Genomic DNA, 23610 nt, shown 5'->3' on the forward strand with positions numbered 1-23610 from the left:
TAAGTTTGCAGTTCTCTTAAAAGTCAGTCTAATCCTTTTCTGTTTTTGTTTGTTCTTTAAATGTTTGAACATGACAGTTGTTTAGTTTTGGGTAAATCAAGAAAATATAGATTTAAAAAGCAAGGGAAGAAAAAGCAATGAAAGAAAGCCTTTTGTTTTTTAGGTGACCGGAATGAGAAGATGAAAAATCAAATTAAGCAGATGATGGATGTCTCTCGGGTATAATCCTTTTTAGAGTCCCATAATTGCCTGTGAATACTTCTACTATGCCTCACTTTTATGAATACTTGTCTCTTCTGCAATTTTTAGACACAGACTGCAATATCGGTAGTTGAAGAGGATCTAAAGCTTTTACAGCTTAAGCTAAGAGCCTCCGTGTCCACTAAATGTAACCTGGAAGGTAGGTTGCTTCTTGAGAAGAAATTGCTATATATTGGAAAGATACAAAATTGCATTAGAAAGATGAAGAGCGGCTTCCTGCTTTCGTACTTCTCATTTCTCTCAGCACCAGCCCCCAACCAGGTTCTCAAGTTCTCGTGCACACATATGGAACTCAAATGTTTTATCCTTTACAGACCAGGTAAAGAAATTGGAAGATGACCGCAACTCACTACAAGCTGCCAAAGCTGGACTGGAAGATGAATGCAAAACCTTGAGGCAGAAAGTGGAGATTCTGAATGAGCTCTATCAACAGAAGGAGATGGCTTTGCAAAAGTAAGATTATCATCATTTACTGTTAACTGTATTGTCATGTCACTAAATAAATGTGTACTAATATAGATAATGTTATCGTTTTTCAGGATTATTTATACTCTTTTGCATCTGTAATTAGTATAAATTTGTCTTTCTTTCTTTCTGCTTTGTTTCTCATAAGCTGCATTTTTCTTTCCTTTCTAACCAGTAGTCAAAAACTGTTGCCTGTAACTCACTTAAGGGGGAGCAGTGTACTGGTACTGGCGGTCGCTGCTGTGGGAGTGCTTCTCTTTTGAAGATCTGGCCATGCCTTGTCTGTGGCTCCGCCACTTGTTTCACTTTCCTTTCTTTGTGGTCAATTATGTAATTTCCTTTAAACAGTCTGAGGGATTTGTATGACACGTGTTTTAGTAGAATAAAAACTTCAAAAAAGGAAAATTTACTTATTGAAGGTACATTTAGTTTTGGACTTCACAGAATCAAATATTCAAACTAAACATAATTGTGGCAAAGATATTAGGAGTTTTGAATATAGAACTATTTGGTGTGTATATTTAGATATTAATCCTCTGAAATACATATCTCAGATTTCGAGCGAGGTACCTTTTGAGAGGTATATTTTTATAGTTCAAGTTTTTTGTCCACAAAAACATCTGAATTCTCTAAAAATAGGTTATCTGTGGCAGTTGCTATTTGTGTTTGCTCTTATGTTTTACTCTTTGGTGTATATGGCAGTGTGTGAGAAGGCCTCTCTTGCTAAGCAAATTTAACTTTTTTAAATGCTTAGACTGCTACTGCTGTATACCATTAAATATTGAAACCATACCATTAACTTTTTCTCTAATTCTTTGCTCACCAAGCAGCCAGTTTAGATTTTCCAGGTTTTGCTCAGGCCAGCTCTAAATAAATGCCTGTCCTGCTTCAGAGAGACATTCCTCATTTCATTACTTTTTAAAAAAGAGCACTTCTCTGCCTCCAATAGTAATGTGAATTACTTAAATGGCAACTGTTTTTCTTCATGATACAGTTAACCCATTGATGTGGCAGTGTTTTATTCAACTTCCCCAAAATTCATTCAGTCTCCATGTGTGGTTTGTACTCTGCTGTCCACCCCTAAAGTCACTGTGTTAGTTCAGGCCCTTGTCATCTTTTATGCCAGTCCCCTAGCTAATCACGTATCTCCAGACTGTCTTTCTTTCCTTTTTTTTTTTTTTTTTTTTTTTGAGACAGAGTCTCACTCTGCCGCCCAGGCTGGAGTGCAGTGGCGTGGTCTCAGCTCACTGCAAGCTCCGCCTCCCAGGTTCATGCCATTCTCCTGCCTCAGTCTCCCGAGTAGCTGGGACTACAGGCACTCGCCACCATGCCCGGCTAATTTTTTTTGTATTTTTAGTAGAGATGGGGTTTCACCTATGTTAGCCAGGATGGTCTCGATCTCCTGACCTCGTGATCCACCCGCCTCGGCCTCCCAAAGTGCTGGGATTACAGGTGTGAGCCACCGTGCCCGGCCAAAGAATATACTTTAATGCAGGTTCAGTTTACTTTTGTATGAAAATGTCTTTAGTTTGACTCCATTTTAAAAGGATCTTTCTGCTGGTTCTGGAATTTCGATAGTTGTTTAATATCAGCACTTTAAAGATAACCAGTTATCCTCTAGTTTTAAAGTTTCTTTGAGGAATCTATTATCATTCTTATTTTCTCTTTTCTCTTTTTTCAAATGTTTTATACCTGCCCTAGCTGCCTTTAGTCATTTTTCTTTTTGGTTTTTCAGCAGTTTTCTTGGGAGGTGCCTACATGTAGGGTTTTGTCATCACCCCTCCACCCTACCCTCCTGCTTTTTCTTTTGCATTTATACTGCTTGAGGTTATAAACATCTCTTGAGTTTGGAGCCTCTTTTTTCACATATTAATTCTATCTCATTCTCACTTGTCCTGAGAATCCAATTCAACATACTAGGATCTCCCACCCCTACCCTTCGCCCAGTGCCTCCTATATTCTGAATGTGCTTCATTCTGAATGTTTTCTTCTGACCTATCTTCCAATGTGCTAAAAATCTCACCTCAGTTGTCTAATCTGCTAAAATCATTGAGTTCTTTTTGGTTTCACTATTTTTCACTTTTATAGTTTCTAATCCTCTGCTGAAATGTGTAATCCTGACTTGTACTTCCTCCAATTTGTAAGGCACAATTGCTTTAAAATCTATGTGGTAATCCTATTATGTGGATCCCTTATGAGTGTGTTTCTCTGGTCTTCTAGATTGTGATTACATTGTCTAGTCTTGTGGAATGCCTGGTTGGTTTTGATGGAGTGGTGAACATTGTTTTTGAAAATTGTAGGGGAAAATTGTACAATATTTGAGGTCTAAGATGATGTTATCGTCCTACATAAAAGATATGAGATTACCTCTAGCAGGTGGTCATTACTTTATTCCAGTTAGCAATTAAAATCATTCAGAAATGGCTTAGTTCCTTTAAAGGACATTGTATTTATTGCCTGTTCAGTACTCCAAGTGTGCAGCTCTTTTCTGGTCTCAACCCAAAGCCTAGGGCTTTTACTAGGGGTCCTTCTCATTGGCAGCCCTGAACTCCCTCCGCTTCTTGTTTCTCTCAACCCAGGGATCTGTTGAAAGTTCTTTTCAACCTTCTTACATATCTGCATTGTCTTCAATGCATGGATGAACCTGGGGGGAAATGGCTTAAAATGCCGGGCTTACTTATAATTCTGTGTTTTTTCCTACTGGATTTTCTTCACTGCCTTATTAGCTTTCTGATGCCTTCGAGCACATTCTATTTTTGTCCATATGTTCTTATTTTCAGTGTTTGCAGACTAACTCATCCATTATTGGAAACAAAATTCTCTTGAATCCTTCTTCAAGACTTGTTTTTTCCACATCCCTTCCTAAGCCAGAGTCAGAGAGGGATTGTTCTGTTCTTATATGCACCTTTTACACATTCAGCTGTGAGCTCCATTAGTGCAGAGGTGGTACTTACCATACGCTTACCTTTATCTTAGCCTCTTACAAGGTAATTAGTATATTATAACCACTCATAAAATATTTGCTGAAGTATTTATTGAATGAGCAGTTGTAAAAGAATACATAAACTTTTTTCTCTTTGGTGTTAATAACCCTTTTTACTATAGCTCCTCTATTTTTGTTTCCAATTTATAGAAAATTTTCAAGTATCTTTTGCATCAGAACTATGAGTAAAGAAGTACAAGGGTAACTACAAGTAGGACTTTTAAACCATTAAATGTTGCTGCCTTTACAATCTGTGTTATAGTTGGCTGACCTCTTGAGCTTGAAGGTTATCAGGTTAAAACCAATTTCCAGTACATAGCACCCTGATTATGGGACAGTTTGGATTCTTTTTCTGTTCAACAGACATTGCCAGTACTCGGATTTGTGTCGCTGCTTTATCATGATTCCATTGAAATAGGTAGGGGAGCTCCATATCTGAAGTGTGAAAATGTTCTGGGGTTAATTGTACAGTTAAGGACATGTTCTAAAAAGCTCTTTCATTGGCTGTCTTTATCATGGTACCAGCCTTGGATTGAGAAACAGCCCATAAGAAAATTAATTAGTGGTCTTTCCATGGAAATAAGAGAATTATCTCCTGCATCATCCTAATAAGCTTAACTGTGTTAGGTTGATCAGTCCTGGCGTTCTACATTGAAGAAAAGTGAGCATCATTTCAACCCAACGGTCTTTGACACATAGTGTTTTTTCACATTTGTTTCATTTACTAGTGAGGAGAGAATTATGAGACGTTAGAAAATGCAGGTGATGTATCAACAGGCCACAGTTGGATTTTTATCCTAAAGGACAGTTTTATTTCCTTCCTATGACTGTATAATCTATGCATTTTTAAGAATAGGATAGGAAGTGAGATTTTATTGGAGTATTCAGACAGAATGCCAGGAGGAAAAGAGAAACACTTTCACTGACAACCAGTTTTATCTTAGGAAACTGAGTCAAGAAGAGTATGAACGGCAAGAAAGAGAGCACAGGCTGTCAGCTGCAGATGAAAAGGCAGTTTCGGCTGCAGAGGAAGTAAAAACTTACAAGTAAGTTCACCTCCTAAAGAGGGTATCAGTGGCTAATGAAACTAGTGTTGGCTTTTTTTATTATCACAGAAGCGTAAATAAATGGTTAGAGGACATGAATACATCAATTCACACAAAAGAAAAACTAAATTTTAAGTTGACAAATGGAAAAATATTTACAAATACCCAGTGTTGGCAAAACTGTAAGGGAACTTGATTCGTGCAAACAGTTCTGGGGGTTGGAGCGGGTGGGAGCAGTTTGTTATATGATGTATCAAAAGCCATTAAAGTGATTTTGCCATTTGATAGACCCAGTAGTCCTAACTTTGGGAAAATTTTTATGATGTAATTAAAGGATGAAAAAAGGCTTATAGTGGAAGATATTAATAATAGGATTATTTGAGAACATATTTAGGAACAGTTAAAGGAATTGTAATATATCAACTCAATCTCCAGCTGTTAAAGGAAATTATGTATCATTAGTTTTCATCATATTGTACTTTTGTTATAACCAACCATGTAAAATATGCTTTATATTTCTGGATAAGCTCTATTAGGGTACAGTTGTTAGGGTAACGGTTAACATAGTCAGATTGTTTGGGTTTTTATTCAGTTGTGCTTTAAATGGTAAAGCCAAGTGTAATTCTTAGGCGGAGAATTGAAGAAATGGAGGATGAATTACAGAAGACAGAGCGGTCATTTAAAAACCAGGTAATAATTCTAGTGCCCTACTATATAGTGCCCGGAATTCTTTGATAACTAATAGAGGCTATTATAATGAATCTGTAAGCATATTTTGTGATGTATTATCTTTTTCAGATTGCTACCCATGAGAAGAAAGCTCATGAAAACTGGGTAAGATTTCTTTTTTTCTTTCCCTTATTTTGTGCATAGTCTCCCACAACTGAATTTGGATATTTTTCTTCAATAGCTCAAAGCTCGTGCTGCAGAAAGAGCTATAGCTGAAGAGAAAAGGGAAGCTGCCAACTTGAGACACAAGTATGTGGATTTTGATGCCTATATTTTCAGTGCGTGTTCTCTTAAGGAATTGGTTTCTATTTCATATTTAACTCTTTCTTAAATATTCTTTCTCTATATTCAAGATTATTAGAATTAACACAAAAGATGGCAATGCTGCAAGAAGAACCTGTGATTGTAAAACCAATGCCAGGAAAACCAAATACACAAAACCCTCCACGGAGAGGTAAGGGAGCACCTTGTAAAGGGCAACAATCTGTTTTTTGATGTAAAATGTATATAAGTGACTTTTTGTTTCTGTGTGTAATGGTTATGGTACCCTAGGAATAATCCCAAGAACTGAATAAAGAAAAAAACGCCGTCTTAAAATGCTAACAAGATGCTGTCATCTTTAGGTCCTCTGAGCCAGAATGGCTCTTTTGGCCCATCCCCTGTGAGTGGTGGAGAATGCTCCCCTCCATTGACAGTGGAGCCACCCGTGAGACCTCTCTCTGCTACTCTCAATCGAAGAGATATGCCTAGAAGTGAATTTGGTGAGCATTCACATGTTTCCTTGCAATACTCTTTTGGGTGGCTTTTTCCCTTTTATTTGAGAATTCTAATGCAAACACTTTAGAATTCGGGTCTGTCCAGTATAGAAAAGAAAATTTCTTAATTTGTCTTGGTGGATTCAACTGCAAGTATTCAGCTGCAAGGTTTGCTTTAGAACAGAAGGCATTTATTATTTTCCTTTATTGTTTTGTTTCTCTTTAATTTTTTACTCTGAAGTGTAAGCCCTTATCTTTCAATTAAAGTTCTGTGGGATTCCTCTCCCAAATACAGCTGACCCTTGAACACCACTAGTTTGGTCTGTGCAGGTCCACTTCCATGCAGATTTTTTTCAAAAAATATTTTGGGAAATTTTTTGGAGCTTTGCAATAATTTGAAAGAACTTGCAGATGAACCACATAGCCTAGAAATATAAAAAAATTAAGAAAAATGTATGTATGTCATGAATGCATAAAATATATGTAGATACTAGTCTGTGTTATAAACTTGGAAAACATACAAAGATCTATTTTAAAAAGTTAAAATTTATCAAAACTTGCACAAGCACAGATGTACATGACACCATTCACAATTGGGAAAAAGTAAACACATGTAAAGATGCAGTTTTAAATCATAAATGCATAAGATTAGCTGTAGTACATACTGTAGTACTACAATAATTTCATAACCACCTCCTGTTGCTATTGCAGTGAGCTCAAGTGTTGTGAGTATCTGCTTAAAACACCGTGTGATGTTAATCTGCATGTGGGCAGTTCATCTTTCCAGTAAATTGTGTATCACAGTAAACATAATCTCTCATGGTTCTTGTGTATTTTTCATGTTTAGTGCAATAACATAAACCTTGAATAACACCACGGGACCCATATAAAATGCCACTAGTGATGCTGGAAGTATTCTCAAGAAGCAAAGTCATGACACTACTAGAAAAAGTTGAATTGCTTTGATATATACCATAGTTTGGAGTGTGCAGCAGCAGTCATTTCAGTCAGACGATTCATCTTGTAAACAGACCATGTACACGTACAGTACAAATACAATACAGTGTTATAAATACATTTCCTCTTCCTTATGATTTCAATAACATTTTATTTAGCTTACTTTATTAAAGTAAGAATACAGTATACAATATATGTACAGAATATGTGTTAACTGTTTATGTTATTGGTAAGGCTTCTGGTCAATAGTAGGCTATTTATTAGTAGGTAGGTTTTGGGGAGTCAAAAGTTACACGTGGATTTTTGACTGCGCAGGGGATCAGCACACCTAACCCTGCATTGTTCGAGTCAACTGTATTATAAAAGTAGCCTTAATAACTGTATCGTTTATGTGGCATACATGTTTCCACTTCTCATTACTATAGTATGAAACGCTGTTGAGTCTATTTTGAATCCTAAATATGTCTATAATACTCAGTAAGATACGGAAGTCAGATTACATATACACTGAACAAAAATCACCATGTAGAATACTGTACATGTAAGTCTGTAGCTTGAAGTATAGAACCAGAGCCATTAATGTGCAGGGTTTATTGTTCTTTCAGTGCAAGGCAGTTCTTATTTTAATTCTTTAAGTCCGTGCATAAATTGTAAGTGATTTCCCTTCATAAGTATTGGGAGACCTATTTTTAATGTTGCTTTCCAGATAAGACTTGAACCCTGATCTGTCCACAATTTATTATTTCTTCCAAAAAATACATATAAGGACTCTGTTATTTCTTTCTCAAGGATCAGTGGACGGGCCTCTACCTCATCCTCGATGGTCAGCTGAGGCATCTGGGAAACCCTCTCCTTCTGGTAAGGGAGCAAGAGTGTTCAAAGAGTCTAAAACCATGCAGGAAGTGGGGAGAGGATTTTTTTTTTTAATCCTCCTCACAGAGTACACAAGTCAGAATAAGTCTAAATCAGTTCTCTGGTCTCTAACAGATCCAGGATCTGGTACAGCTACCATGATGAACAGCAGCTCAAGAGGCTCTTCCCCTACCAGGGTACTCGATGAAGGCAAGGTAAATGCACCCATTTTGAATAATTAGTTATTTCAGGAACATTTAGCTCTTCCTACATCTCTCTTTGCCTCATCTCCTATTTGTGTGTTCTATCTGTACTATCTCATTTTTTTTTTAAAAAAGCAAACTGTTCTCCAAGAGCCTGAAGTCCCCTCAGTTCCCAGCATTACATCTTTGGCTGAGCGTCCAGTAGCAGTAAGTACTTAGAAGTGTGGACTGAACTGGGCTATAAGTTGCATGGCAATATTGATCTTACTTTTATCCTTGACTTGGGAGTGTTGCTGAAATCTGACGGATTCATTGGCCTTTTCTCCTCTCTCCTGTTTGGTTAGACATTTAACCTGTGTAGAGCATCTGCTGTAACTGTAATTAACTTAAACAAAAGTGAAAAGTCCCCACTCTTGTGTGTCTCAGTGTTTAATGCTCTTAGGCAAAGTAAATTCATTGTAAATTGTGTAATTCATTATTATGTCTTCATTTGGAAGTGTGCTATTTAAGAATACCTACAGTTGTATACTAGGCAAACCCTATTTTGAATGATCTGAAATTACAGATTGATAACAGAAGAATGTTTGCTGGAAGTGAAATACTGAATAGTGGAAGTCTATAATTACCCATTGAGCCAGTTCCCAGCAGTGTCCTTAAACAGTGTCCACATAAGTGTATTCTCTTGTAACTTGTATAGCTGTTACGGCTGGTAAGTCCTCTGATCATACCTCACTGTGATTCTCGACGTTGAAATTAAAATAATTTTAATGATTGAGAGTTTCCAACCCACTTTCCCATAGGAAGTGATTAATCAGTATCTCATAGTAGACAGTATTACTAGCGAATGAAGGTGAATAGAGCTGTGCCTGTATAATTTGTGTACATAACATTGTTTCTCTTGGAAAATACTTCCAAGTTCCAGCACAGGACTCCAGGAATACACATTTCTTGAGAAATGTTTTTATCCAAGGGCAGCTTGGATAAGACCCAAGACCCCTTTGAAGTAGGAGACTTCAAAGAGTGTAGAGACTACTTTGTTAGAAAGGAGAAGCAGAGGTGGAAAGAACGTGGCCTTGGAGTCAAACCTGGCATGGAATTCCAGCCAGCCTCTTACATACTGTGTGACCGTCAGCAAATCTAATACTCTCTGTGCCTGTGTTCCTGCATATTTAGAACAAGATGGTCCTATTAGAGATTTAGAGATGTGAGAATTCGTGTTAATATATGTAAGGCCTACAGAAGGTACTCTGAATAATCGCTGTTACATGGTAGAGAATGGATTTTTCATTCCCTTTCATTCTCTGCATTCTTAATATGGAAATTACTCTGATGGGAGGGATGTGCAGAGGGAGTGACTGCCTTAGAAATAGATGTATGAATGGCATAACTTCTATCATTAGTCAGGAATGACCTCCATTTATAACCTGTGCTTTCCCTTCCATTTGCAGATGTAAGCAATAATATGATACAGCAAGTGTTCACTCCTGTGGCATACTTTTAACCTTTCTAAGCTTGTCAGTGGGAACAAATGAGAGGGATAGAGTTTTTTGCACTAATTCTGCTCTTTGGACAAGTGCCTGACATCTGCTTCATTGGGTTTTAGTTTTTAGTGGTGTTGGTGCTTTTGTCTGTCATACCATAGTATTTCAAAACTTCAATTGTTTCTACTCTGCAGGTTAATATGGCTCCAAAAGGGCCCCCTCCTTTCCCAGGAGTCCCTCTCATGAGCACCCCCATGGGAGGCCCTGTACCACCACCCATTCGATATGGACCACCACCTCAGCTCTGCGGACCTTTTGGGCCTCGGCCACTTCCTCCACCCTTTGGTAAGATGATCTGAACAGTAGTAATTGACTTGTAAAGCACATTCATCTTCTCCCTCTATCCCTTGCTAAAACAACTGCAATTGTGGGGCTTTGCAATGCAGCAATGAAGCTGATTGAGTACACTGTAACTTTTCCCCAAGTTTCTTCAGACACAAAGGGTGCTACATAATCTCCTGTGATTAGATGGGCAATAGTTGTCTCTAATAGAACAAGGAAAGGGGCTATTTATAAAAAGCCAGAAATATTCATCACATTGAACATCTGTGGCTGTGTACTAGGCTCTGCAATGGATAGCAAGGTAGATAAAATACATCCCCTAACTAAGATGTCACAAATATACACATTCTACAACATAAAGCTTCTAATCACCCATAATGGAAGCATAAGCAGTAGGTCACAGAATATTAAGGAAAGACAAAACCCTCAACCCTCACCTTGGGAATACAAAGAAGGGAGATATGAAAGAGAAGGTAGAATTTAACAGCTATCATTAGATAGCTGCTGAATTTAATTAGATGGAGCTGGAAAGCCTTTTCCAGCAGGGCAAGCACCTTAATTTTTATGGCATTTATTAGGTACATCTTGAGCTACTGCATAAATTTTTAACTGATACACAGTAGTTAATGGAATTTATCAAAATTTTTATTGCAATGAAGCCATATTTAGTCTGTCTTCTTGGTATGGTATATAGTACTTCCAAGTACAAATCTATCTCTTTTTTTCAGATAAAGATGACAGGCCAGGCACAGTGGCTCACGCCTGTAATCCCAGCACTTTATGAATCCCAGCATTCATTAGATGAGGCTGAGGCAGGTGGATCCCTTGAGCCTAGGAGTTTGAGACCAGCCTGGGCAACATGGTGAAACCCCCATCTCTACAAAAAATACAAAAATTAGCTGGGAGTGGTGGCGTGCACCTGTAGTCCCAGCTACTGGGGAGTCTGAGGTGGGAGGATTGATTGAGTCCAGGAGATTGAGGCTGCAGTGAGCCATGATCACTCCATTACACTCCAGCCCGTGTGACAGGCAAGACCCTGCCGCCGAAAAAAAAAAAAAAAAAAGGATGACAGACTATATTAACATATCTGGCATTATCTTAATTTAAATATGTTCCTAGGAATTTACTTGAAATAATTTTTGTTTTCCAGGCCCTGGTATGCGTCCACCACTAGGCTTAAGAGAATTTGCACCAGGCGTTCCACCAGGAAGACGGGACCTGCCTCTCCACCCTCGGGAATTTTTACCTGGACACGCACCATTTAGACCTTTAGGTTCACTTGGCCCAAGAGAGTACTTTATTCCTGGTACCCGATTACCACCCCCAACCCATGGTCCCCAGGAATACCCACCACCACCTGCTGTAAGAGACTTATTGCCGTCAGGCTCTAGAGATGAGCCTCCACCTGCCTCTCAGAGCACTAGCCAGGACTGTTCACAGGCTTTAAAACAGAGCCCATAAAACTATGACCTCTGAGGTTTCATTGGAAAGAAAGTGTACTGTGCATTATTCATTACAGTAAAGGATTTCATTGGCTTCAAAATCCAAAAGTTTATTTTAAAAGGTTTGTTGTTAGAACTAAGCTGCCTTGACAGTGTGCATTTTTGAGCTAAACAATTCAAAAATGTCATTTCTTCCCTAAATAAAAATCACCTTTTAAGCTAGAGCATCCTTACAACTTTGAAATGTGCAATAAAGAATACCTGTGTTTTAGCTAATGTAGCATATGTAATTGCAAAATGATTTAGAATGTCATGACAAATATGAACATTTCCTGTGGAAATGCTTTAAGAACATGTATTTCCATTATCCTATTTTTAGTGTACACCAGCCGAATACGGAGCAATGGTGTTTATAAGCGTTTTTTTAAACTATCTGGTCACAAAGACTGTTACGCTAAAAATGTTTACTAAAAGATCACTAAACTATCTCCCCTCTTGCTGAAGTTCTTTGTAGTAATAGCTCATAAAAATTTGTTTATTAATATTTCCCAAGTGTCTGTTGACTCATTGGACTGTTATGAGGCTTGTGCCATTTGGGGAACATGTAAACTCAGGCTCCCAGAACTGAAGATGGTGGCTGGTGGCACACTTCCGGCTGCTCCTCCGTCACCTGTGAACTCTACAAGTGATGTCTTTTTATTTCAAAGAAGTTAATAAACTTCCCACTTGTATAGCATTCACATGCTTTCTTTACGATCCTCATTGTCTATTTGAGAATGGTTTTCTGAGAGTGAGTTTACATTAGTAGCAAGAGTTGTTTGACCTGATGTTCCATTGTTTTTACCATTCCTGTAGAAAAAGGGTGCACAACAGAAAAATGAAAATGATGTGTCATGGCCATAAAAGTACAGAAATCTTTAAAAATTTTAAAATGTACGGTCCCTTATCTGTCTATCTTTCCCATTCCTTGCCACTGATTTTTGAGGAATATAATAAAAAGATTGGAAGAGTATAATGCCATGAGAAAGAATGATTTAGGACTGTGAGGGTTATAACATGCCCTAGGTCAGCAACCAAGGGTTGAAATCAGTTCTGTTTTAGGGGGGACTGGGGGCGGGGGGCGACAGATATTATTCCAAAATTAATTAATATTTAAACATTGGTGTTTTTATTTGAAAATCAGTAACTAGCCATCTGGAATTGCACCATACTTAAAGTCTTATCCATTACTACACTGTGTCTTTAAAACAATGTTTCTTTAAGTACTCTACAACATTTCTAAGAACGAACTTCAGACATTTTAATTACAGTAATAATAGCACTCCTTTTAAGGAGTTTCAGATCCACACTAAAACTAAAATCATAAAAGGCTGATACTTTTGTTTGCTGCTAGGCTATATTCTTCCATTCTTTGAAGTCCTATGATGTAATATTTTTGAAACCTAGTGTATGTCTTGTCACTGTTGTGATATTTAATCAATTAAGAATACCTTGTAAAAAGGAGCAAAAGCTTCAATGTGAAACAATTTTCTCTCTTTATACTAAACAACTGAAGATAGATAGTTTAGAAAGATAAGGACCTTTGAAAAAAGGCAACTCTGTCAAAGTTCATAAGGAATATAAAAATTCTTCAGGAAAAGAGAATTCAATCTATATGTCCTCCCGTTTAATATCAAGAATAGAAGAAATTAAGAGGAAAACTCCACAGAAGAGCACACGCCACTTTTAGCCATGTAAAAATAAGATTAAGTCACAAATACAACTTTTGAATTTACCTGTCAGTATCTCTTTAGGACACAAAACAATGCTGAAGTTAATATAATTTCTAATTTTAAATGTCATTTAAGTGTAGATTATGCCATCTAGGAAGGTAAGTAGGAAAGGTAAATTAAATCTATTTTTAAAATTCAAAATATTAGAGTATTTTTCCCCTCTAAAGCCTTTTTTGGTGATTATTCTGTATCTGACATAATTGAGAAACTGGTAAGCTGTAAAGATTCCAGTGTAGCTTCTCTGAGAAGTTGTGAGCCAGTCCATAACTGCTTCCTCTCACATCCATCTGATTGCACCATTTCTGCAGCAAACCCCAAAGCAGGGTGCCAATATGCAGATGGCATAGGGAGTATCATCCCTCAGCCAAATCACTTTTCCATCTCTAAAGTTTCATCTATTTTGGAAGTCATCTCCAACTAATTGTGTCTGGATTTAGTTGCTAAAATTGTCCTATTTATGAAGCAGCAATATTCAGCCTGAAAGCATTTCTGCCATAGTTGTAGTTATATCGCCAATGGCTGATTTTTTTCATTGGAAAGTAAATTTAAGTAATTCGTGGGATGTGGTATATTCTGTGTCAACTTCAAGACAATCACTCATTTTCTCGTTATATTCAGGTCTGAATTAAAGTTAAGTTAATCACACAGTGTTCAATTTAAGCTTCTTTAATGTTGATGAAAGGTATTTGTAGTTCATATAAACCATACTTATGTGAAGGATAGCAGATGCTTCATATAAATTATCACTTTGATATACATATCTTATGGTTTATGAGAAAAGAGAAAAAATAATACATCGGTTTTGCTACACTTTAATGGGTTTTTTTTTTTTAAGGGATTTTTTTTCAGGTCTTGTCAGCAACATCAAACAAAAGGTACTGAGTACTCCACAGGGTACAGAGTGCTGCCAAGCACCTTAGAAAAATTACATGACACGGAGAAAATGCGCTTCTTGCTCCTTGAAGAGCTTACAATCTAGGGATTTGACAACTCACAGTCTTAAGAACTGAGCAAAGTAAGGCAAATTCTTCATCCCCTAGAGCTATTGTGGACTGAACCATTTTAGAATTTGGAATTAATCCAATCAAGATGAGAGACAAGACTAAATTTGGCCGAGAATTCATTCAGGCTCGCATAGTTTTTATTAACATCCGTCTAGTAAACAGAATGGACCTAACAGACAACTGAAAGTAAAGACTAGATCTCTTGAAGTGCAAGGGCTAAAACAACTTAATTGTGGTTATTTATTTTAAAAAGCAAACATACTGAATGGCATGACTAGGGTGATTACACTAGTTTAAAAATAGGCCAGGTACTGACACTGCATTCCCCTCATGCATTGCTCATTTAAAATAGTGAATATTAAAATACGTGGGCTTTACATCTAACCCACAGAAAGCCCACCACAAATGTTCTGTGTATCAAATATCCACCTCATGTGTACTATGAAAGTTTTATTTATGCCCCATTAAGTCAAAAGTAAATTATAGTAAGCTAATGACCTGCATATTTTCATATGGATGAATGTCAGTATATCTAAATAGGAAATAAATGGCGATCCTATCTACCTATATAAAAAAAATAGAATATCTTTCCAGATTTTGCATACTCCTCACTGTAAGAAGAGGTATGCAGGTTTTAAGGTTTCACAATCAGTTGTCAGAAAAACAGCAGTTATGCCTGCAGTATCTCGTTAGCATCTGACTCAATTATTTTTAGATTACATTGTTTAGAAGACATTGTAAACCCATCTAAAACTTTGTAATTATTTTGAGATGGTTCCAATGTTAACCCTAGAATCATCATCAGAAAGAGTAACAATGTGATGTAGAAGAACAGCTAATCGACATGACTAAAAATATGCTCATTTTCAGAAAAACAATCTGGTCATCTGGAAACAATCACAGCTACAACCTAGGGAACACTCCCATGTGGGATACTGATCTGGCCAAGGCACACTTTCTAAGCAGGAAAACTATCAGATCAGGGTGAATTTAGGCCACTTCAGAGGTGCTGCCTACAAACATCCAGACAGACCTTAGGCAGCAGAACTGGTCCCATTCCTCTCAAAGCAGTTTGACACTACCCTACCCACATCAACCCAAAGCTTGACATTAAGTCAAAAGAGCATATTGGAGCAAAAGTGAACAGATGTGTAAACTCTAGCACATTCTTATTGCTGTATTAAGTCTGAAGATGAGCACATCCTACCCACAACAGTATTGTTCCAGGAAGCAGGGTAGGAGTAGTGGTAAATTAGAAAATAGACTATTAATTGCACAATTAATAGAAAAGTAAAAACATGTTTCAAAATCTACAATAAACCTGTATCCCAAGGAGTCCTATACGTCAGTGATGTGCTGGACTCTGAATTCTGTGGTACACCTTTGCATTGGACTCCCTCCGGCCTACTGGTCTGGGTACGGCTTGCTTCCTGCCTGTTGAAGGGTGAATATGCTACACAGAGCTATGATGGTTTCTACTGAGTGGTAAAATTCACAGAAGTTCCAGGTTCATCATGTCAGGATCATTCCTTGTGCAAAGTTTGATGTAGATGAAGATAAAGTGGTTTCTTGGTCAATAATTGCAATTTCTTTCTTTTAAAGTCAGTGGGTTTCTTGTATCTGTAATCACAACAGAAAGACCATTGTTTAAAATACATTGATAACTGAACTCTTCCAAGGTTAAATACTGGATATGGGGGATTCAGAAGAAAAATAGACTAGTCACCATCAAATTAGTACTAATTCTATATGCACATCACTTACAGTTCTATTACAATTGGCCCAGGTTTAATTTCATCCATCTCCATGAAAGCAAAACACTTGGTGCTGGTAAACCTTTTTTTAGGCTTGTAGTGTTTGAATTCAAAGAAGATAGCTGCACCTAAGGAATTAAAACAAGCCACATAAACCACAGATAGCACATTTCTTGTGTGTCAATTAATTTTCTTTGATCACCAGAAGCATATGAACAGCTACAGCTGGCATAATTTGGCAAAACGACTTGTGCCAGTCTCAATGATTTGACAGTAACTTACTATGGTTGTCACCCCAAACTCTTCTGTATCTGAGTAGAGTGACGTTTCTCCTTATCATCCAATTCTACAAACTACAGCAAAACTTCTTGAGCTGGACTGCCTCAAGAATGTATAACAGTTATGTACACAGGTAGAATCATAAGCTGCTATAAAATATGAAATGCCACAGAAGAACAGAGAAGATACTTCAATACACATAGAGACTCATTAGGTAGAAAATGCATTTAAAAGAGTTCCTAAAAAAATTTAAGCTTGAATTGTTTCCCTTACCCAAAAACAAAAACTCAAAAATTCAATCTTGGGGGTATTTTGGAATTCAAACAACATAAATCATATGCTGGCTCAGCTGTAAAATGTTATCTGTTTCCTCAACACCTTTTTCAGTATTCAAAGCACTGCTGTGATGTTTCTCCTGGAATTGCATGTTTGTGTCAAGACAGTGCTGTAGAAGACAAAGGTTCAAAGAGCAGATCTATTTATTCTGCCACTCTCCTCCAATGAGCAAGTAATAATAAGAAATTTAGACAGTTCTGGCCGGGTGCGGTGGCTCATGCCTGTAATCCCAGCACTTTGGGAGGCAGAGATGGGCAGATCACTTGAGCCCAGGAGTTTGAGACCAGCCTGGGCAACAAGGGGGTGGTAAGACCCCACCTCTATAAAAAAAATTTTAAAAATAGCCAGGCTTGGTGGCACGTGCCTGTACTCCCAGCTACTTGGGAGGCTGAGTTGGAAGGACTGCCTGAGCCCGGGGAGATTGAGGCTGCAGTGAGCCATGATCATGCCACTGTGCCCCAGCCTGTGTGACAAAGTGAGACTCTGTCTCAAAAAATGAAAAAAATAAGAAATTTAGACGGTCCTATGTCCCCAAAATCCAACAGATAAACTCTTCCCCCAATCCTGCAGAAAAAAGCTAAAAATGGAGAAATAAGTTGCCTCATCAATGTGGCCAAGAAAAATGAATTTCTAAAGAAGGCATGGAAAGTGAAGGAAGTCAGTGTCTCACTCTTCACCGGCTACTTCTAAATACTGCCTTAACCAGAGCAGTCCAGGAGCTTGGCTTGCAAAGACAACATACATTTAATACTGCCGCTGATGACAAAACTCACAAGTCACTAGAAGTTTAGCAGTGTTCAGAAATGTGTGTACAGCATTGGCACTTGGGTCCAAATGGACCACATCACATGGCAAGGGAGGAAAGAAAAACCAATTGCTCAGGAGACAATGGGATGTGGGTGAGGGAGAGATGGGCATATTTGGCCATCCACTCCCAACACACTCGAAAGGATTACAATAGTTAGGTTACTGGTAACATCTCTTCCCTAGGTGTGTGACCTTGTCATTTCCACAAATGGTGGCTTCTCTTCTCCCTCCCACAGCACTCAGAGGCATTTTGTCATTAGAAAACCAAAGATTTTAAAGACAGCAGAGTCTTTTCTGCTAGGAAACCCATCTCCTCCTCATGATCGTGTCTTGAGGTCTGAATAAATGTGAATGATAAAGTCATGTTTGAAAACAATACTAAAGTTCAAATATGTTACCATCATTTTGAGGAAGTTAAACAAATTATTAATCTGTATCACCTGTAAATAATATATTTCCTGCATCCTTCATCATGCTTTTTATAAGAAAGAACAAAATGTGAAACAGGAATATCCTGGGAAGATTAAGTTAAAATGTTTGTAAACATGAAAGTATGGTCATTAACACTAGTATCAGTTAAAACTACAGTAACAGTAAACAGTAAGTTTGAAGCTGGAAAAAATTAATAGAGTCAAATTTTGAATCTAGTTCTACTTTTATTATCTGGTGAGTCGAGCCATTAAGAAAGAACACAGTGTAATAAAATAGAAAAGTTAGCCCATGAAACACTCCACCTTCTCCCCTCCACATCACAAACATTTCCTAAGGCAATGGAATTAAAGAAATGAAACAAATCAATAGTTTTGTTCAGAAGACATACTTTGTAACTGAAATTTCTTCAACGTTATTTATTAAGCACCTCCTACATACTTAGTCTTCTAACACAGCGACTCTGGAGCTTTGGTGTATGTCAGAATCACCTAGAGGGCTTCCTAAAACAGACTGCTAGGCCCATCCCCATGGTTTCAGATTCAGGATGTCTGGGGTTGCCACCTAAGAAGGCTCCAGGTGCTGCTCCTGTTCCAGGAATCATACTCTGAGAACCACTGTTCTAACAGAAGCACTGAAAGGTCTTTTAGTGGAGGAACAGAGGAGGCAGCAGCACCAGACTTGAGAAGTGAAATATCGAATATTCCAGACGCCGAGGCAATCACTTCAAAAGGCACTTGAATATCCTACAGAGCTTGAACATTTCAGAAACTGCAATTGAACCCTCAGGTGATAAAGGGATTCTGAAGTCACCTTTTTGGAGGACACTGAAATTTCCACTGGGCGAAAAGCATGGGGAAGTATTTAATACTAAGAATCGTACTTGGAAATGTAGCCTCACTATTTCAAAAATTTGCTTTTGTCCTTTCCTATTTCCTAACAATTAACTGCAAACTAGTTATACCAAACTAGAAATACTGGGAGAAAACCCTGGTTCTTAATTTGAAGATGAAAACTGAATCGTCAGGGAACCTTCACGCACACCTGCTTCTCCCGGCCCTTTAGTGTGTGAAAAACTTTGTTTTGTTGGTAAAGACAATAAAATTTTATTATCAAAGATTGTTTTACTATATAACAGTGCTATTAGACAAGTAGATAACACAATTCCTAATTTCTACATTTTAAAAATATGTATATTTATTCAAATCAATAAACACTATGTTACATTTACTTCTGCCAGATACTAACTATGCTAGGTCCACCATATGTACAAACACAAATAAGATGAGAATTCTGTCCATAAGAAGCCAAGTATTATTTAGGATTACAAACCTTTGGTTAATTTTTCAACATGCTTCTGGAGCTCAATGTCCACATTAAAATGAACATATGTATCTTCTTTTCTTGAAGCCACAGGAGTATCTTGCACAGGAGTTAAGTCTATGCCATTCAGATCTAAAGAGAAAAGAAGTTTCTCTTTAGGAACATTCAAATATAGAGACTTACAAACTGCAGGCCAGGCGCGGTGGCTCACGCCTGTAATCCTAGCACTTTGGGAGGCCGAGGCAGGCAGATGACAAGGTCAGGAGATCAAGAACATCCTGGCTAACATGGTGAAACCCCGTCTCTACTGAAAATACAAAAAAAAATTAGCCGGGTATGGTGGCGGGCGCCTATAGTCCCAGCTACTCGGGAGGCTCAGGCAGGAGAATGGCGTGAACCCAGGAGGCGGAGCTTGCAGTGAGCCAAGATCGCACCACTGCACTCCAGCCTGGGCAAAAGAGCTAGACTCCGTCTCAAAAAAAAACTGCAAACTAGGTAGGGCATGGTGGCTCACACCTGTAACCCCAGAACTCTGGGAGGCTGAGACGGGTGGATCACTTAAGGTCAGGAGTTCAAGACTAGCCTGACCAACATGGTGAAACCCCATCTCTACTAAAAATACAAAAAATTAGCCAGGCGTGGTGGTGCACACCTGTAATACCAGCTACTTGGGAGGATGAGGCAGGAGAATCTCTTGAATCCGGGAGGCAGAGGTTGCAGTGAGCCAAGATCGCGCCACTGCACTCCAGCCTGGGCAGTAAGAGTGAAACTCTGTGTCAAAAAAACAAAAAACAAACAAAAAAACCCTGTTAACTACAGGGCATATATTTCATAAGGATGCTTGCAGAAAGGTAAGAGGAAATTCTTGGGCTAACAGAAATTCCCATTTGGCGTGAGCAGGTACCTGAAGAGTTGCAGGTGACCACAGAGGCATGTGGAGGGGACTGAGTGAGGGGATGGGAGATTTCGTGGTGGGAAGGAGGAAACCTGTCTCAATCAGGTACAAAAGAAAGCTTGTAGAACACAAAATTTCATCTTTATAGGGAAGAAGTGAAAAGAACTTTTTGTTTTCCTTAGGAAATAGGCCACTATATTTTTGTCTGCAATAAAAACTTAGAATGTAAATAATATGCCTCAATGGGACCTTACCCCTAATTTCCAAACTTGATCAAGTGTATGGTTTGGAAAGACCTTTAAATCTAACATTATCAGAATCCCCCTGCTGTATTCAAGTCAAAGGACCAAAAATGGACATGAAAATTGCCAATGAAACCCTTCCATCAATGAATACGTTTTTACAAATATTATCTAAATTCTCATTATATTTGTTGTAACAACCTGTTTTATACCAACTAGACAGAACACTAAGTTATAGTGTATGGTTTTAATTTCCTGGATCCAGGAATCTTCCAGTTTAATCAAATTCAACATGGACTCATTTAATGACTACTCAAGTGTTTATGTATTATTCAACATATTTGTCTTAGAGAACTTAAAACAATATAGTACATTGATTGTTTCAGTTCTGAAAGATATTTACAAAAACATGTTTTAGTTCAACATGTATGCAAGGTAACTTAACAGCTACTACACTATCATTAAACATCTTTTTGTTTTAGTGTACATTCCTGCATGAGTTACGCAGTTCTGTAAATGACCTATCAAACTATAATGTAGAGTATATATACTTTCCAGTAGGCCATATATTTGATACCTGATAACATCAGAAGTTAAAGTTTCACAGCATTAGTGCTGTGGATCACGGTCTCCAAATAATCCCTCTCTGTGGCAGAATTCCTTTTTATTTTAATTGGTACTAATGAACTTTTGAATCTGAATTTATTTCTATGACTGACAAAAGTTCTCTTCATTTGATTTCAGCCCCTATCTGTTTCTCTGACTTGCCTCAAATTACAGATTAAAGTAAACCACTTGGATTAGCTGTGCAGTTGTTTCTGGATAGGAGTATGACAACTTCATTCTCAATCGCCCAATAATTATTTTTAAAAGACTGTTAACTACTTTATAAATAAAGTACTGTATAAAATGTTTGGCAACAATAAAAGAATTCAACCAATGTGGTTTCCCTTTGAAAGACTGAAAATGTTGTTTTTAAGGAATAAATGAACTGCCACACTGGATAGGAGAAAAAAACCAAATCCTAAGAATAATCATGCTTCCTAACCACAGTAACATAGTTAAGGATAAGAAATACTTCACTTGTTGAATGCTCCATAGGATTACATTCAGAGCATGCATGCTATGGATCTATCCTTGCTTCCTGTCCTCACTGATGATTCACTTAAGGCCTGATTCTCATCCACCTTTGTAGGACTCTCCAATGTAGACCTCTCTCTTGGACGGGAAGGAGAAGGCCTAATGCAGGAGGAATCGGGAAACAGAACACTGGGCTTTGCAAACAAACATACACATCTTTGGAAGGTGAGGGACATTCTGTTAACCTGTATCCTAAAGGATGTATCTGCTGTTAAAGATGTATAGCCAGCACCCCAGATGGGATTTTAAGAATAAAAAGATATACACAAAGAAAAACTCAAAAGCAAAACAATGTAAGTTATAAATAAGAAAATAAGTAAATCTCTCAGAAGTGTTCTGTGAAGAAGTGATGATCTCTTCCAGGGACTTTGCCTCATAATAGAATGAACTAAAACGAGTTGTCACATACATAAGACTCCCCGCCCCACCGCCAAAATAAAACTGTCCCAAATGAGAAGCAACATTATAAAATTCACCTGAGGAAAAAAAAGTAAACAGAGTCACTTACCCTTTACACTAACTGTAATATAGGGATCGATGCACTGCCCAGCATCTTTCAAACCAATTTTCTCAATTCTGATAGTGAGTAATGTCATCCCTGGTTCCGATGGCAACCTTGGTAATAAAGTACCTGGCAACAGAGAAAAAGCAATAAAAGCTCCATGTCATTTCACAGTAAACATTTTAATGAACACAGAGAAGATACAGCCTTGCTTGCAACTGACTTAGTAACTAGCCAGGCATTATTTTGGTTCCCGAAACTCCCAAACGCTTGGCATTATTTTTCCAAATGTTTAATTATACGTAAGAGAAATCTGCACTTCCATGTCTCATAGTCACCACTAAAGCAGAAATTATTCAAGTCTGGCAGAAATTTAAGTCACTCCAGGAAGCCCAATTATAAATTACCACATAATTAATAATAAACTCACATACATATACTTTGTATATGCTCATTTATATAATATACTTCGCATCTCAGTATGAAGTGGTAGAAGAAAAAACTTTAAAAATATTTGTTATATTATCCTTTGAGACATGTAATACCAGAGATGATCAACAAATACTTTACTTTTTTTTTGACACAGTGTCTCACTCTGTCACCCAGGCTGGAGTGCAGTGGCACAATCACAGCTCACTGCAGCCTCGACCTCCCAGGTTCAAGCAATCCTCCCACCTCAGCCTCCCAAGTACCAGGGACTACAGGCATTTGCCACTAGTTACTATTGATAAAGGAAATAATTTACAACTTAATAATTGTGTATTTAATGGAATAATTTTACAGTCTAATTTCCCATTCTTTTCCTTATGAACATTGAAGCAAAAAAAAACACAGAAAAACAAAAAAAACCCCATCCGTTGAAATTGCAATGAAGCTTAGATCAATTTTAGAAAGAACCACATCTTTAGAAACTGCTTCTTCCAATCCATCAACTGATATCTCTCAACTTTTTAAAGACTTCTTAATTTTCTCAATAGAACTTTTTTCTTCACAAAAGTCTTATACTTCTTTTGTTGGGTTTATTATAAGATACCTGATATTTTCTGATACTATTACAGATGTTATAATATTTCATTTTCTGAGCATTTATTGCTTATTTAAAGAGAGAGGATTGATTTTTTAATAATACCTCTGCTGGCAGGAAGAACTGATTTTTATGTACAGATTTTATACTCAGGAACCCTACTCTCTTATTAATACTAATGACTTATCCATAGGTTCTCTTTCATGTTCTAAATACATATTCATAACATCTGCAAATAAAGGGACAGGTTTCCCCCCTCTAATTTTTATATTTTATTTCTTTTTCTTATACTAGTACACTGGCCAGAACTTCTAAAGCACTGTTGAGGAAAACAGTTAACAGTAGGCACCCTTGTTTTGTTCCTGATCTGAAAAGGAAAGCTTTCCATTTTATCATTAAATATGACTGACGCGCTAAATGTCATTACAGCTACCTTTTATCAGATTAAGAATGTTCTGTTCTTGGTCTGCTAAGAAATTTTTAAAATCATGAAAGAAATTAGAATGTAATTGAAAAATTTTCCTGCATCTCTTGAGATCATGAGATTCTTCTCCTTAATCTGCTAATGTGAATTACCTTGATATATG

The 23610-nt window shown here is 37.5% G+C and overlaps 2 protein-coding genes across 9 annotated transcripts in view; one reads left to right on the plus strand and one right to left on the minus strand.

Annotated features, from left to right (window-relative positions):
• The window catches only part of MIA3 (MIA SH3 domain ER export factor 3), a 76284-nt gene extending 64032 nt beyond the window's left edge, over nt 1-12252 (plus strand). For 4 of the 8 annotated variants that reach the window (XM_055379058.2, XM_019030808.4, XM_063708298.1 and 1 more), the window contains 14 exons: nt 164-219; nt 310-400; nt 576-714; nt 4654-4755; nt 5385-5445; nt 5554-5589; nt 5666-5733; nt 5838-5938; nt 6108-6245; nt 7986-8054; nt 8184-8263; nt 8387-8458; nt 9927-10077; nt 11225-12252. In XM_055379058.2, coding sequence (XP_055235033.2) covers nt 164-219; nt 310-400; nt 576-714; nt 4654-4755; nt 5385-5445; nt 5554-5589; nt 5666-5733; nt 5838-5938; nt 6108-6245; nt 7986-8054; nt 8184-8263; nt 8387-8458; nt 9927-10077; nt 11225-11535 — 1475 coding nt within the window. In that variant the 3' untranslated portion in view covers nt 11536-12252. The remainder of the gene's footprint in view (nt 1-163; nt 220-309; nt 401-575; nt 715-4653; nt 4756-5384; nt 5446-5553; nt 5590-5665; nt 5734-5837; nt 5939-6107; nt 6246-7985; nt 8055-8183; nt 8264-8386; nt 8459-9926; nt 10078-11224) is intronic. The other 4 variants (XM_004028441.5, XM_055379067.2, XM_063708299.1 and 1 more) reach the window with 1 other exon arrangement.
• Nucleotides 12253-13938: 1686 nt separating this feature from the next.
• The window catches only part of AIDA (axin interactor, dorsalization associated), a 44371-nt gene continuing 34699 nt past the window's right edge, over nt 13939-23610 (minus strand). The window contains exons 7-10 of the mRNA XM_004028442.5: nt 22006-22128; nt 19230-19352; nt 16057-16174; nt 13939-15912 (exon numbers count right to left, since the gene is read on the minus strand). Of these exons, the coding sequence (XP_004028491.1) occupies nt 15816-15912; nt 16057-16174; nt 19230-19352; nt 22006-22128 (461 nt within the window). The 3' untranslated portion in view covers nt 13939-15815. The remainder of the gene's footprint in view (nt 15913-16056; nt 16175-19229; nt 19353-22005; nt 22129-23610) is intronic.

This window comes from Gorilla gorilla, chromosome 1 (genome assembly GCF_029281585.2).
Source record: "Gorilla gorilla gorilla isolate KB3781 chromosome 1, NHGRI_mGorGor1-v2.1_pri, whole genome shotgun sequence".
Taxonomy (NCBI): domain Eukaryota; kingdom Metazoa; phylum Chordata; class Mammalia; order Primates; family Hominidae; genus Gorilla; species Gorilla gorilla.